General features: G+C 48.3%; 1 protein-coding gene across 4 annotated transcripts in view; it reads right to left on the reverse strand.

The window, feature by feature from the left end:
* Positions 1–13,780, reverse strand: part of IFNAR2 (interferon alpha and beta receptor subunit 2) — a 30,714-nt gene extending 16,934 nt beyond the window's left edge. Inside the window, exons 1-6 of one of the 4 annotated variants that reach the window (XM_042998544.1) lie at positions 13,667–13,780; positions 6,594–6,701; positions 5,386–5,473; positions 4,307–4,348; positions 2,060–2,183; positions 74–246 (exon numbers count right to left, since the gene is read on the reverse strand). In XM_042998544.1, coding sequence (XP_042854478.1) covers positions 74–246; positions 2,060–2,183; positions 4,307–4,348; positions 5,386–5,440 — 394 coding nt within the window. In that variant the 5' untranslated portion in view covers positions 5,441–5,473; positions 6,594–6,701; positions 13,667–13,780. Of the gene's footprint in view, positions 1–73; positions 247–2,059; positions 2,184–3,271; positions 3,391–4,306; positions 4,349–5,385; positions 5,842–6,593; positions 6,702–13,666 lie in introns of those variants that run through there. The other 3 variants (XM_042998543.1, XM_015541225.2, XM_042998545.1) reach the window with 3 other exon arrangements.
* Between the last annotated feature and the right edge of the window lie 574 nt (positions 13,781–14,354).

The following is a 14,354-nucleotide window of genomic DNA, read 5'->3' on the forward strand; positions in this document are numbered from 1 at the left end:
CCTATGTCACGGGAAAGCAAATAATGGTGATCTTGATGATGATGATGAAAATGATAAGCAGAGATGAACTCACCGTGTGTTGCCAGGAAGAAATCGCTGATACAGCTGACCAGCATTGTGTTTCCTCTGAATCCATCAACTCTGGGGATGTATGTCTCTGGCAGGACTTCCCACACATCGGTTAGGTCGCAAAATGATGCTGTGATATTTGAACAGTGCTCCACGATCTTCATATCGTCTGGTTTACTTTGAAAGGAAAAGACATGAGAAAAGGCAAACTTTAGTATTTATGTGACGGAGATTCTGTTAACTGCATGCCTCACTTCCTCATTTCTTTACGTCTCTGCTCAAGCATCACCGTATCAGGTCGCCTGCCCTAACCACCTTATTTAAAATGCAACACCTTGGAAGATGCCTGGGTAGTTCAGTTGGTTAAGCGTCCGCCTTCCTCTCAGGTCATGATCTCACGGGATCGTGGGTTCGAGCCCTGCGTCAGGCTCTGTGCTGACAGCTCAGAGCCTGCAGCCTGCTTCAGACTCTGTGTCTTCCTCTCCCTCTGCCCCTCCCCTGCTTGTACTCTTTCTCCCTCTCTCTCTCTCTCTCTCTCTCAAAGATAAACATTAAAAAAATTAAAATAAAAAAAATATATATAAAATAAAATGGAACACCTAGGGGCGCCTGGGTGGCTCAGTCAGTTGAGTATCTGACTCTTGGTTTCAGCTCAGGTAATGATCTCACAGTTCATGAGTTCAAGCCCCGCATCAGGCTCTGCACTGACAGCACAGAGACTGCTTGGGATTCTCTCTCTCTCTCTGTTTTTCCCCCTGCTTGTGCCACTAGTTCTCTCAAAATAAATAAATAAGCTTAAAAAAAAAAAAAAAAAGGAACACCTTACCCCATCATGTCCACCCCCTCTCTCGCTTGCTTTCATGTTCCTGCATTCCTTTACCATCACCTACCACATTATATCTTTATTTGTTTTTTTGGTATTTCTGTCTATTTTCCGAATGTCTGCTCTAGGCTCCAGGAGACCAAGGGCTTTGGTTCATGGTTGGTCCCCTCGCAATGTAGTCGGTGCTCAGTAAATATTTGCTGGGTGAATAAATGAGCAAACGTTACACTTTCATGACAGAAGTCCCAGATCTCTCTGCCCCTACAAGACCATCAGGAGTGTCCTCCCTGAGACACATTCTCTCTCCAGCTGAAGATCACATGGTCCAGGCCTAAATCAGCCTGTTCTATAGGGACAACACAGATGTCTGATTTCTCGAGCCTCAGAAGGGTAAGTAGGTGATACACGTGACCACCTAACGCAGAGAGAAACTAAGACTTTGGCAGGCACCAGAGAAACTCACAAGAGGCCTTCCATGGGCCAGTCAGTGGTAGTAACAGCTGTTAGCCAGATAAACAGCAAACAAAAGAACGTAGCTACTAGATCAAAGTGACAACTTATAAGGGTGATGTCAGACGTCGGAAAAAGAGAGCCATAGAAGGCTCCCTCCATTATGTCATTAATCTCTGCAGCAACCTATAAGTAGGATACTGAGCTCAGAGAAGCCGAGCTCTGTGCCTGAAGGTCACGGCTGATTAGTGATTAAGCCAGACCGTCGACCTGGTCTGGGCCAGGCAGCTCTCTGATGTGCCACCGCCCGCCCGCCCCACCCCCCACCACTGAGTAAAGAAAAGTGAACAACACATTGATATGGTCACCAGATCTTTGGACTCCTGTCCTCAGAAAACAGTGCTTTTAAACATTCAGACTTACTGAGTCAGAGAAATAATTATAAAAACCATACGCCGTAATTATTTTGCGTCTGAGGCTTTGACCTGTAGAAATGGTTATAAATACAAGTTTTGTTAGAAGTGGTTTTGGAATATGACAGTATTCAGCTTAATTAAAAATGGACTTGTGTCTTGTCTTTGGACTTTTAAAGCTCTGAATACAAACCAGAGAGAGGAGGAGAGAGAGGCTTTATCACAAGATGACGACTCTTCCCCACTCCCCAATTAGTAGAAAGATAAGACCTTTAGCAAGAAAAAAATTAAGCGTCAAACCAACCTCATGACTGTGTACCATAACGTATAGTGAGTTGGTGCAATCGAATGGTTTTTTAATTCCCATGACAAGATAAGCCGGAAGCTGCGAAATGTCACCTTTAAAGTGCAAGATTCGTCTGACAAATCTAAAGGAAATAGGAGAAAAAAAAAAAAGAAAAAGAAACGGTGAATCTGGAACTCAAGGTATAGCTTGGCTCCTATCCCATCTGTTCCTTGGGATTTGGAGCCCACACTCCCAGCACAGAAGCCCAGGGGCCTTGGAACCACAGGAAGGAAATGGTTCTGGTGGACATGAAAAATAAAGTCATATAACTAATTGACGAACAACGCATTGTTAGGGCAGGCAAGCTTAGGATGCAGGAACTCGGCACTGTGCAAGCAGAATTTCGGCTCACGCTTAATTATCATGGACTCTCAGTGGCCCGCTGAATCAAAATGATCTATGTTATCCTGTCCCGGGCCACCTCATTCTCTCAACTCCACTCCACCTCTTTCTGCAGTCCCCTAAGCAGCTCGCTCAGCCCTCTGCCTGCCTTCCCTCCACTGAATCTCCCACCGCACTTGTCCCCCAGTCATGGAAGGAAGGGACAGATAAATGTATGCCTAGACTGTCCCTTTCCAGGCATTGAATCTGGGCAGCAATGCTGAAGTGGGTGCTGTTAAGAGACTCATCCTACAAACCGTAAGGCTGAGAGTTGGGTTATACAATATTATGCAGCTGGGAAGAGGCAGCGGTAAATGAGACTCTGAAGCTGTACCTGTCGGGCACCTGGGTGGCTCAGTCGGGTTAAGTGTCCAACTTTGGCTCAGGTCAAGATCTCACAGTGTGTGAATTCGAGCCCCATATTGGGCTCTCTGCTGTCAGTACCTGCTTTGGATCCTCTGTCCCCCACCCCCTCTCTCCCGCCCCCACTCCCGCTTGCTCTCTCTCTCTCTCAAAAATAAATAAAAACATTAAAAAAAAAAAATAAAGCTATAGTTGTCAAATCCTGTTTAAATGCAAGTCTTTTTTTTTTTTTTTTCCAAATTCACTTTTTAGGATTCTTGAAGCTTCCAGTAGTTAGGACCTAGGGCCTTTGCTTCTTGACTTCGAACTCTTCGTCCTCTGTGCTCATCACAAGGTTGGATATATAGTTAATGCACAGTGAGATTATGGGGGCGGATTTATATATGTAGGCAAGGTGTTTAGTTCAAAAAAATTATTTTCCTTTACCTGGCACCAGATAACAGGTGTAAGAATGCAAATTAAAGGGAAATTATGTCCGGGTTGTTTTTTGTTTGGCATAGTCTGTCTCCTCAATCTTCGATGAAGGGGCTTTAAGTTGAAGATTCCTTTAAAAATGTTTTTAAAGATTTTATTAAAGATTTTATTCTTAAGTAATCTATACACCCAACATGGAGCTCGAACTCACGACCCTGAGATCCAGAGTCACACGCTCTGCCGACTGAGCCAGCCAGGCACCCCTGAAAATTCTTTTAAGGAGTCTTAAAATGATCTCTGGTGTGGGGCACGTGGGTGGCTCAGTCGGTTACCGGTCTGACTCTTGATGTCGGCTGAGGTTGTGACCTTGCAGGTCACGGTCCCCTGGGTGGTGATCTCGCGGTTCGTGGGTTTGAGCCCTGAGTGGGGTTCTGTGCTGACAAGGTGGAGTCTGCTTGGGATTCTCTTTCTCTTCCTCTCTTTCTGCCCCTCCCCTGCTCACAGGCACTCTCTCTTCCACTGAACGTAAATACACAAACATTAAAAATAAATAAATAAAATGGGGCGCCTGGGTGGCTCAGTCGGTTGAGCGTCCGACTTCGGCTCAGGTCACGATCTCGCGGTCCGTGAGTTCGAGCCCCGCGTCGGGCTCTGTGCTGACTGCTCAGAGCCTGGAGCCCGTTTCGGATTCTGTGTCTCCCTCTCTCTCTGACCCTCCCCCGTTCATGCTCTGTCTCTCTCTGTCTCAAAAATAAATAAATGTTAAAAAAAAAAATTAAAAAAAAAAAAAAATAAATAAATAAAATGATCTCTGGTGTTAATTTCTTACAAGAGTTTTGAGAGACAAATGAGAAAATGTGGCTACTGTTGGCTCCTTTGACAGAGAAAAGGAGAGTATTTGAGAAAATCTGGGAAAAAGGATTCAGACAAAAATGGGCAACAGATCTGGGATCAGAAATCAAGCTCCCCGCATTTTAGACTTCTGAATGGTCACCCCAATCCTCTGTCCCTTACACGAAATTCAGCCAAGCCAAGAAAATCTCTTACCAGGCCACGCCGATACCACACCAACCATGAGGCCGATATACACTAGGAAGAAGAAAAAAATATTAGACCAGCAAAAATACTCTCTCCAGGCTCAATTTGTAATTATTGCTCTGGGTCTGGCATTCTTTTGTACACATGGCTTAATTAACGTTGGATTGCGACATCCATGTGTTAAGAAAAAAAATGCTCCAGTAAAGGGTTCTTAGCAGGTCACTGTATCAGCAGCACATGGCCCAAGGCTTTCAACCTGAGTGAATCCAAAATAAGCTCTGTTTGGGAGCTGGTGCTAATTCCAGGGCTGGTTGGTTGAGAGAATGTCCCGAGAAGCATTTACCTGCCTGGAAAAAGTCTCAGAATATGAATACACAGGCATGTTGTTGGTTAAGAAACGTTAAAGGTAAAGGTGTTTGCCAAGGGTGGTGTAGGAGGCGTAGGAAGAAAACTGATGGGATTTGGGGGCCCTCACTTGTTTTCGGGATGACACAGTGACTTGGGAGGGGAGGGGTTGCAGGCATTTTTAGGACGCGGAGGCCAAGGAGGTTGGTTACACGCCCCCGTGCCTGGGCCGTCTGCTCAGGGGAGAAGTATACCGCCCACGGATCCCCTACCTATGAGCTATGGAACAGACGACACGGTGATAGTGAAATAGAATCAAAAGAAAGGTAGAGAAAAAGTGGACCAGGATGACAGAGAGAGAAAAAAAAATCAATGATAGAAACACGGAAGCCAAAGTTCAGGAATGACTTCTCAGTCTGGTGACATGGTAGGAGATAAGGGGTTTGGCCTCCTCCTAAGTATGGGAGTCGAGTGATAAACCCCTCCCTGGATTAGAATGAGGGTATTAAGAGAAATTGCTCTTGAGGTTGCTCACGAGGATATTCTCCGTCACTGTGGAGCCTGAAGTCACTCTTAGTTAGTTGTTTGTTTTCCTACCTACGTTCCGTTTGGCTCTTGGCACCGGATGGGCTGATACTGGGCCCCTCATCAGGGAAAGCCGTTTGCTACCCCCAACAGGGCTCCGGGTGGTGGGGTGGCTGCTGGCTTGGCCCTAGGAGCACTGGGACAAAAGTGACACTTACCCACGGGATACAAATCACGGGGTCTAATCCAGGAAGTATTCTGGCTCCAAAGCATCTTTGGTATCAAGTCTTTTCTTTCCTTTCACATCTGAAAGGAAATAGATATCAGGTGATCCAAATGCTGAAGTGTTTACTTAAATTACAAAAGATAAAAAAGGACAAAGACAGGACAACGTGGGAGGAACAGGAATTTTCCTGTTCCAGGCTTCCTCTGCCTTCCCAGGAGCTGGACCTGGGACCAGTTCCCTATCTAGCTCTGGGAGAAGTTTTAAATTTAATTTTTGAATGGGCGACAGAGTTACTCGCTTCCAAAAATACACAAAAGCAAAGAGCAAAAGGTCTTGATTCCTTCAGAAAACTACTTCTATTAATTTTTTGGTGAGTCCTTCACATCTTTATGTATAAGCAAAACCAAATATATATTATTTCTCCTTCTTGTTTAAAAATGTTTTATTTTTTTTTAATTTTTTTTTCAACGTTTTTTATTTATTTTTGGGACAGAGAGAGACAGAGCATGAACGGGGGAGGGGCAGAGAGAGAGGGAGACACAGAATCGGAAACAGGCTCCAGGCTCCGAGCCATCAGCCCAGAGCCTGATGCGGGGCTCGAACTCACGGACCGCGAGATCGTGACCTGGCTGAAGTCGGATGCTTAACCGACTGTGCCACCCAGGTGCCCCTAAAAATGTTTTATTTTTGAGAGAGAGAGAGAAGAGGGAGAAACAGAGCATGGGGGGGGGGGGGCGGGGCGGAGGCAGAGAGAGAGGGAGACACAGAGTCTGAGGCAGGCTCCAGGCTCTGAGATGTCAGACAGAGAGAGCTAGCGGGGGGAGGGGCAGAGAGAGAAGGAGAGAGAACCAACCCCAAGCAGGCTCCATGCTGTCAGCATGAAGCCTGATGGGGGGCTCAAACTCACAAACAGTTGAGAACACGACCTGAGCCAAAACCAAGAGTCGGATGCCTAACTGACTGAGCCACCCAGGCGCCCCTAGGTGTTCCATTTTATTTTATTTTATTTTAATTTTTTTAATGTTTACTTTTGAGAGAGAGAGAGAGAAAGACGGAGTGCAAGCAGGGGAGGGGCAGAAGGAGAGGAAGACACAGAATCCCAAGTTCACGCATTAGTTTCATGCATTCGTTTCTGAGTTGTCTGTTTTCAGATTTAAAGGTATTTTCTTTCTTGGCATCCGCATTGTGAGTCCTAGTTACCTTCTCTGCCTCAGGGCTTTTGTCTCCATCCAAGCAACTGCGCCCCATAGGTTCTGGGTGTCCTGTCCTCCCAACACTTGTAGCAGGCATCAAGCCCCCGTGCTGAAACTGGAAAAGGGCCACGGGGCGGCAGACCTGAGTTCAAGCTCAAAACATGAAAAAGTCCTCTCGACTATGAGGTAACAGGTCCCATCCGGGTATTCTACAGGAATCCGAGAGATTCCAAGTCAAAGATGCCTTCCCTGCTGCAGACTCCCCCACCCATGAGCTATCTAGGCTCCTCTGCTTACAACCTGTCCCACAAGACTGCACCCGTTTAGAGTGTCTACAGGGATCTTTGAGACACAAGACATCATCTCCCACCATTACTCCCCGAAGGAGGGCCTGCAGGGCTGTGGACACTCCCTAGAAGCTGGCCGCAGCTAGAGTGTAGAATGCCACAGGGGGGTGGGGGGGGGGACGGGACTCCCTTACACTTGAACATCTGCCCTGCGGCTTCTCAACCCTCTGTCTTTGCCTGATGGTAAGTCTTCACCTTTGTTCTACATCTGTGGAACATTCGGGTTTATTCAATGGCTGACACACACACACACACACACACACACACACACAATTACACAATTAGAAGTCCTCACCCCCTGTGGGCCAGGGGATGTCGCCTCCCCTTTATTCCTGATGGCCCATACTCTACTTCGAACCCAATGACTAGTAACTAGATTTCCTGCTTGCTTGGAAAATCTCATTTCCTGTCTTGGCATCCTGTCTGGGGTTGTTAATGAGGTGCCTTAAACCTCTCCCTGACTACAAATCAGCTTTCTAGAGCAAAGCTGTTGCCATTAGGAAGGGCTGGCTTTGCTCTTCCCCCATCTCTGTGCCCAGGTCCTACACGAAAAAGGGTCCACCCTCGGTTTACTGCTCTCCAATGGCTGCCTTGAAATTCTTAATAATTGTAGCGTTGAACTTATGTTTTGGTAGTGAAGTCTGATGGGCCATTGGACACATGGTGAGTTTGTAGTCTCAGCTCACGCTTGGTCTCACCCCCTGCCCCCCGCCGCCTCTGGACGCTGGGCACCATTGATGCCCTTCGTGTGGGGTGGCAGCTGGGTCACACTGTTGGAAAGTCCCACGTTGCACTGACGCCCTCCTGGTGTGTAAGCAGACAGAGAAGGGGCCAGGCAGAGTGGAATTTGCTCCTGCGCCAGGCTGGCAGGGCCCTGCTTTGCCCAGGGCGGTGGGGGGGGGGCGACTAGCTGGACTGGGGGTGGTAAGCATCTAGGTCAGCCTTGATCAGGTACCTAGCATGTCCAGGGGCAGAGGTTTAAAGACCTTTGGGCATTGCCAGTGAGCTATGGGTTGAGATAGCAGGTCCTTGGGAAGGAGAGATTCAGGGCTGGACTTCCCAGAGCCCACCCCAGGCCGGAGTGCAGGGCGGGTAGCAGAGAGTGATCCTGGCAACCTTCAGGCCCAAGTGCATGTGGGCCCAGAGTCGCAAGGGGCAGAGTGGCATCGGGCACCTGCAGGGAGCCTCACTGGCCCTGACGGTAACCCAGGGAATGCTTCTTGGGCTGTGTGCCTGGGGGGGACCTCTCTTCTCCTTGCCACCCTCCCTCGTCTGGCTTGAGTTTGCTTCTCCTGGCTAGTTCGAGGTACCCTCTCAAAATGTGCTTGAGTTGCCAATTGTGTAATTCGGTGACTCCCCACATGAACTAAACGCGCTTACGTTTGCATTTAGATCTGTGCGTTTGCACCATACAAAGCAGAAAGGTTGAAGCTCCTGCTGATAATTTCAAATTTTATTTATTTTTTTACTCAGGACGACATTTAAATGGCAAATACCAAAGTGACCAGTTGAGAGACCGAGAAGGTGGAAGAAAAGAAAAAGCTTTGTATTTTAATGCCTTCGTGATGCTTCTTGCTTTTTAAACACATGGGCCCTGCATTTTTATTTTGCTCTGGCCCCTGCAAATTCTGTGGCCAGCCCCGTCTGTAGCTCACTGTCACCTAACAAGGCATCAAGCAAGTGTCGCAGGTTGAATTCAAGGCTGTCATCAGCCTTTCTAGGTTTCTCTGGAAATCACTGTCCCCTGCAAGCCAGCTCTGGGTGCGGCTCGCCCAGAGCAACCCTTGCCTCTGACATGTCAACAAACACTGCTGACTTCCAGGGCCCCTTCTCTGAATTCCAGCTCCTCCTAGGCAGAGACAGACAGACAGACAGACAGCTCCCACGGAACTTGCTGCCTCAGTCTCCTGAAGGAGAACATAACGGTCTTTTCTTCAGTCTGGCCTGACGCCTGGTATATCATTGGTCGTCAGGGAGTCATGAATGAACTGAATTCAGAAATACTACGCAAACACAATTACATAATTTTTTTCCTGGAAATCAGGGGAAAAAAACCCCAAAAAAGCACAAAGAAGAAAGTAACAATCATCCTTATTTCTACCACCCAGCATGAACCACTGTTAGCATCTTGGCATGTTGGTTTCCAGTTTATTTTTCAAACGTCTTTCTTGTTTCTGTAAAATTTCTTTTCTGTGCTCATTAAGAAACATTAAAAATAATGTATGAAAGTGCAAATTCCAGCATCCAGATGTTTCCATCATTAAGTTTAGGTGAACATAATCCCAGACATCTTTCTATGCGCATGTGCGTGTGTGGGCGCGCGCACACACACACACACACACACACACACACACACACACACATTTCTGTCTAAATTTAATTGTACTTGGAACAAAACTGAAGGAAAGACCGAAGGGATGGTTGAAATTTAAATTATTCTCTTCTGTAAGACAGAGTAATTTCCTAAAATATTCTTCTAAGGTTTAGAAAAAACAGTTATGGAAGACATTGGGAAGTTAGGATAGCATATGTTCCCAGCACTGCTTACTATGTTTTTTTATTTTAAAAAAATCCTTATTTATTTTTGAGAGAGAGAGACAGAGCGCGAGCAGGCAAGGGCAGAGAGAGAAGACACAGAATCCAAAGCAGGCTCCAGGCTCTGAGCTGTCAGCACAGAGCCTGATGTGGGGCTTGAACTCACAAACTGTGAGATCATGACCTGCGCTGAAGTCAAATGCTTAACTGAGTCACCCAGGCGCCCCCAGCACTGTTTACTATTAAACCGTATTTATTGATCCGTGCTTTCAAAGATGAGAATGTTGCTACTCTCTTTTTTCCTCCCATCTGCCTCCCCTATTTCCTTATTCCTATTGTTATTTTTTTTTTTTGCTTTATTGTTTTTTGTGTCTAGATTTATATAACGATCACATTTTTTTCTACCTACAATTTCCAAACATGTCTGGTATTAATTCTACATTTAGATCAACACTCACCAACAGTCCTTTTGAGTGTGAGTTCTCTACGTCTGGGGTCTTTAGTTTGATTTATTTCTTAACTTGTTATTTGCTGGATTTTTCTAATCCAGTAGTCCCTCCCTCCCCCAAAGAGAGCTCACTGGGTCTTGAATTCCCTTTGCTCTTTTATATTTGAGAAGGCCTGCCTATTGATTACCTTGAGTGACATCTAAGCTGGATGAAATACCCTCCTGGGGACAGTCTCCTCCATTTAGAATGTTTCTCTCAGAACCATCATATTCTGGAATTTAGCACTAGAACGTCTGAGGCCAGCTTGATTTGGCTTGCCCTTCTTTTATTTACTTTTTCTTCCTGGATTCCTAAAAGAATTCTTTTTTTTTTTTTTTAATTGAAATCACTAAAGATATCTTGGGGCTCAGCATTCCCATATGAATATTTGGAAAATGGCAATTTCCTGAAAAAATGTTCTTTTGACCTACAGGCCATTTTTTCTTCATTTCAAGAAAAGTTCTTTTAACTTACTTTTATTTGCATCTTCTGTCCCATTTGCTGGTTTCTGTATGACAGGGATCCCAATTATCCTAATGTTTGACTGTGCTTTTTTTTAATTTCCACATGGAGATTCTTCCTAATTGACTTGATCTTTTTCTTTTCATTTGCATTCATTGGGCTTAAATCAAACCTTTTCCTCTATTAAACATGTCTTTATTTTCAAAAGTATCCTGTTCTTTCTTCTTATTTCTTCTGCAATTATGTTTCTAGGGTGCTCAAATTATCTGCTTAAGTTTGCAACTCCGTCTCCATCACATTTTAAAATATTCTAACCTTTGAGTTTATTTTACTGAATTCGTATTTTTACCAACTCGTAGGATATAAGGCTATTGGAAACAATTTTCTACTAATCTAGGAGTAATATTATTTTTTTAGTAAGACTCCTTGCGGGCTGTTTTTGTTTTTGTTTTTGTTTTTCCCTTCCTTTTTATCCAGCCACCACACCCCACTTCTGTTCACCTTGCTGGTACTTAGATGGCTTTGTCATCGGTTACTGTGATAGAGTGGACTGAAATTTTAACCTCCTTGCCTTCCACACCAGATTCGAGTTTGTTCTGTAAAGACCGGGCAGTTTCTAGAGCCCCAAGGCCTGACGCTGGGATGGGGGAGGTGAGGTAGGGCCTCCCTCTGGTGGGGGTGGGGGGATGGGGAGGTGAGGCGGGGCCAACCACAGGGTCCTCGGAATGGTTTTACTTCTGGCACTGCCTTTCTCCGCGACCCCCTCCCCTAGCTGACAATCCCCATCTCACTGCCTCTGACCACTGCCCCTTGCTCAGAAGGCCCTGTTTGCTTCTTTCCTGTGTATTAGGGAGCCTTTTTAAGATTGTTGTTGACTTACCAGGAAAGTTTCTGGTGGATGGGTACATTCAAATTAAAAAAAAAAAAATTTTTTTTAAACCCTCAGCATTAGAACAAGAATGATGCTTAAGCGTCTCTCTCCTATGTACCCTGGCTTATGGGGAAACTAAGTGCCCTCGTTTTCCTGCTGGCTCCAGAGACAATGTTCAGTGGCTCTCAACTGCTCCCTTCTACATTTCTCTCTCTTTTTTCTCTTCTTTGGACTTCTCATGACTGTTACTAAAGCCCACCTGCTCTCCCAGGGAACTACTGTTCTCTTATTCTTCCCAGATCGTGTGCCATTTAGAACATGCAGACAGACAGACAGACAGACAGCCCTCAAGGAACTTGCTGCCTCCAGTCCCCTGGTGGAGAACATAACGGTCTTTTCTTCTATCTGGCCTGACGCCTGGCATATCATTGGTCGTCAGGGAGTCATGAATGTCTCCGAGGTTTCATTCTCGTTAGGAATGAAGAGTCCTCAGGGAAAGTACTGTCAGGCTCTGCTTTCGTGCAGATTACCTTTTACAGATTATAAAATGTGCATTTCTTTCTGACATCCAAACCCCTCCGAAATCAGAATGCATGTTTTTTTTTTTTTTTCTTACTTGGTTACATAAAAGCGCATCCTACACTCAGTGGCATTTAGGTTTAGTAAAATAGGATGACTGGTAGCCAAGAATATATATGCCGCTGGCTCTTTAATAGGTCGAGGGTTTATCAATATAATGGGAAAATGAGTTCACCAGGGCTCTGTGTGCAAGTAGGAGGGATGAGGTAAGTTTCACTTCTAGGGGCGTCTGGGTGGCTCAGTCGGGTAAGCCTAACTTGGGCTCAGGTCATGATCTCACCGTTAGTGAGTTCGGGCCTCGCGTGGGGCTCTCTGCTGACGGCTCAGAGCCTGAAGCCTGCTTTGGATTCTGTGTCTCCCTCTCTCTCTCTCTCCCCCTCCCCCACTTGTGCCCGCGTGCGCTCTCTCTCTAAAAACGAACAGCCATTAAAAAAAAAAAAAGTTTCACTTCTAAGACTACTTGTGGGGCTGTGCTTCTCCTAAAATGTTTTTAGACAAAGCACCAGGAACCCAATTTCGGGCACATTTTAACTTTTTAAATAAATACAGGAGGAATTTGAGAGGAAATACAGCTAAGACCAAAAGGGCCGTGCAGATTTTTGATAATTTAAAATGAAAAACCAGCTTGTGCACTACAGAACTTAAAAAGTTCAAGCCATTTCCTGGAACAAACGGGTCAAACTTTATCAACGTGCGCATATTGCTAGGAAATTTTAAAAGATGTTTTCTTCAGAGCCCATCTTGGTGTGGCTTCCCCTTCTGAACCCCTTTGCTCCCCAAACCCGAACAGTTCGTGGCGGGGGGGGGGCGGGGGAGGGTGCTTAGAAACCTCGCCAAGGTGTGGGGCAGGGGGCGGCCTGAGGGTCTTAGTCCCCGGGGGACAGTCAGTAGGACGCCTCCAGGGCTCCCGGAGTCTGCACCTCCCCGCGGGCTCGTCTGGCTCCGATCAGAGCCCTCTGGCGCGTCATACTAGCTTCTAAGACCTCTTCCCAAACAAAAGCAAGGACATCAAACAAATACTAAAAGAAAAAAAAAAAAATGAGGCGGGGTGTCTAGAGTCTTTCAACAACGCCGCCGCTCACCTCCTAAGCGTGTTGAGGAATCGAACTTCTAACTGCACAGAACTGGCTGATCTCTCCGGGTTGAACTCCAGTATCGATTCGAACCGGGTTCCCCTAATTCCCCGGCCCCTCCCCACCCCCCGCAGCGAGCCCGCTCCTCTGTCTCCCCGCCCTCTCCTCCTCCCAGCTTCCAAGCGGTGAGTCTCGAAGGGCGCCGGACACACGCCACCCCCGTCGCCCCTCGGTGACCCTCTCCCGCTAGGCCACAAAGGCTGGTTAATTCCAGGGGTTCTCTTGGGGGGGTGGGGGATGGAACTCGAGGCCCGAGAGGGTAGCCCAGTTTCGCAAGGCCGGTGGATCTTGAGGCGTGTGACCCTCACACTTCACCACGGCTCACATCTTGCAGCCGCGAGTGCCCGGGTGTCCCCGGCGCCGTTGGTGGGAAAGTGGGGCGCAGGGCCGGGTGCAAAGAAAGAAGGCTCCCGGGGGCGGCGAGGAACAGACGACGCGGGGCACAGCGGCCGGGGCCTGGCACGCCCTGCGCGGCGGCGGGGGGCTTGGGGGGGGGGGGGGGGAGAGCCGGGAACCCGGCGGGAGGAGGAGGAGGAGCAGGAGGAGGAGCCGGGGCAGGCGAGGAGCGTGCAGGGATTCCGGGAAGCGGCTGCAGGGTAGCGGCGTTTGCCGGGAGGTCAGGCGCACCCGCGGTCCCCATCCCCCGACCCCGCCAGCCCGTTTACCTCGGCAGGGTCGCCTCGCCTCTCCCCGCGGGGGTGCCGGCCTCCGAGCCAGCCCCTGCGGCCGGCGCCCTCGCACCTCCGGACCCGGCTCGGGAGCCCCGCGGCCCGGATGCGCGCTGCGGGCGGCCCCGGCGGCGGTGACGGCGGGCGCCGGCGGGCCGAGGGGCTGCCCGCAGACTCCGCCGGGGGAAGACACCGGGGTCGATCCGCGGGGTGGCGAAAGTCCCCGCGGTGGGTACGCGCGCCGAGCGCCGGCCTCCGGCCGCTAGGGGAGGCGGAGCGCGCGGGCCGGGGGCGGAGCCCGGGATCGGCCACTCGCCTGACGTGCGCGGAGCCAGCTCTTACCACTCCCCCCAGCGCCCTCCCCTCGGGAGCTGCGTGGGGCCCGGGGGCAAGGGGTGTGCGCTTTGCTTTCCTGCGGGATCCTCAGGGGTTAGACCGGTGCTTGGCCCTGGGAACAAAGCCTCGCTAGCACCTTTTATTTACTCAGTGAAAGTGGGATGAATGAATGAGTGAACGAATGAAGGAGTGGATGGGTTCTCTCCTGGCTCCCGCACCTGCCGGTTCTCTAAGCCACTCCGATCACAGTGCTCCCATCGATGAAACGGGGATAAAAGTAGCCACCATCGAGCTGCAAAGGCTTGGTGTAGTTCCAGGTTGGAGCAGGCCTTTGCCGATATTGTCAATG

This window comes from Panthera tigris, chromosome C2, assembly GCF_018350195.1.
Source record: "Panthera tigris isolate Pti1 chromosome C2, P.tigris_Pti1_mat1.1, whole genome shotgun sequence".
Classification (NCBI taxonomy): Eukaryota; Metazoa; Chordata; class Mammalia; order Carnivora; family Felidae; genus Panthera; species Panthera tigris.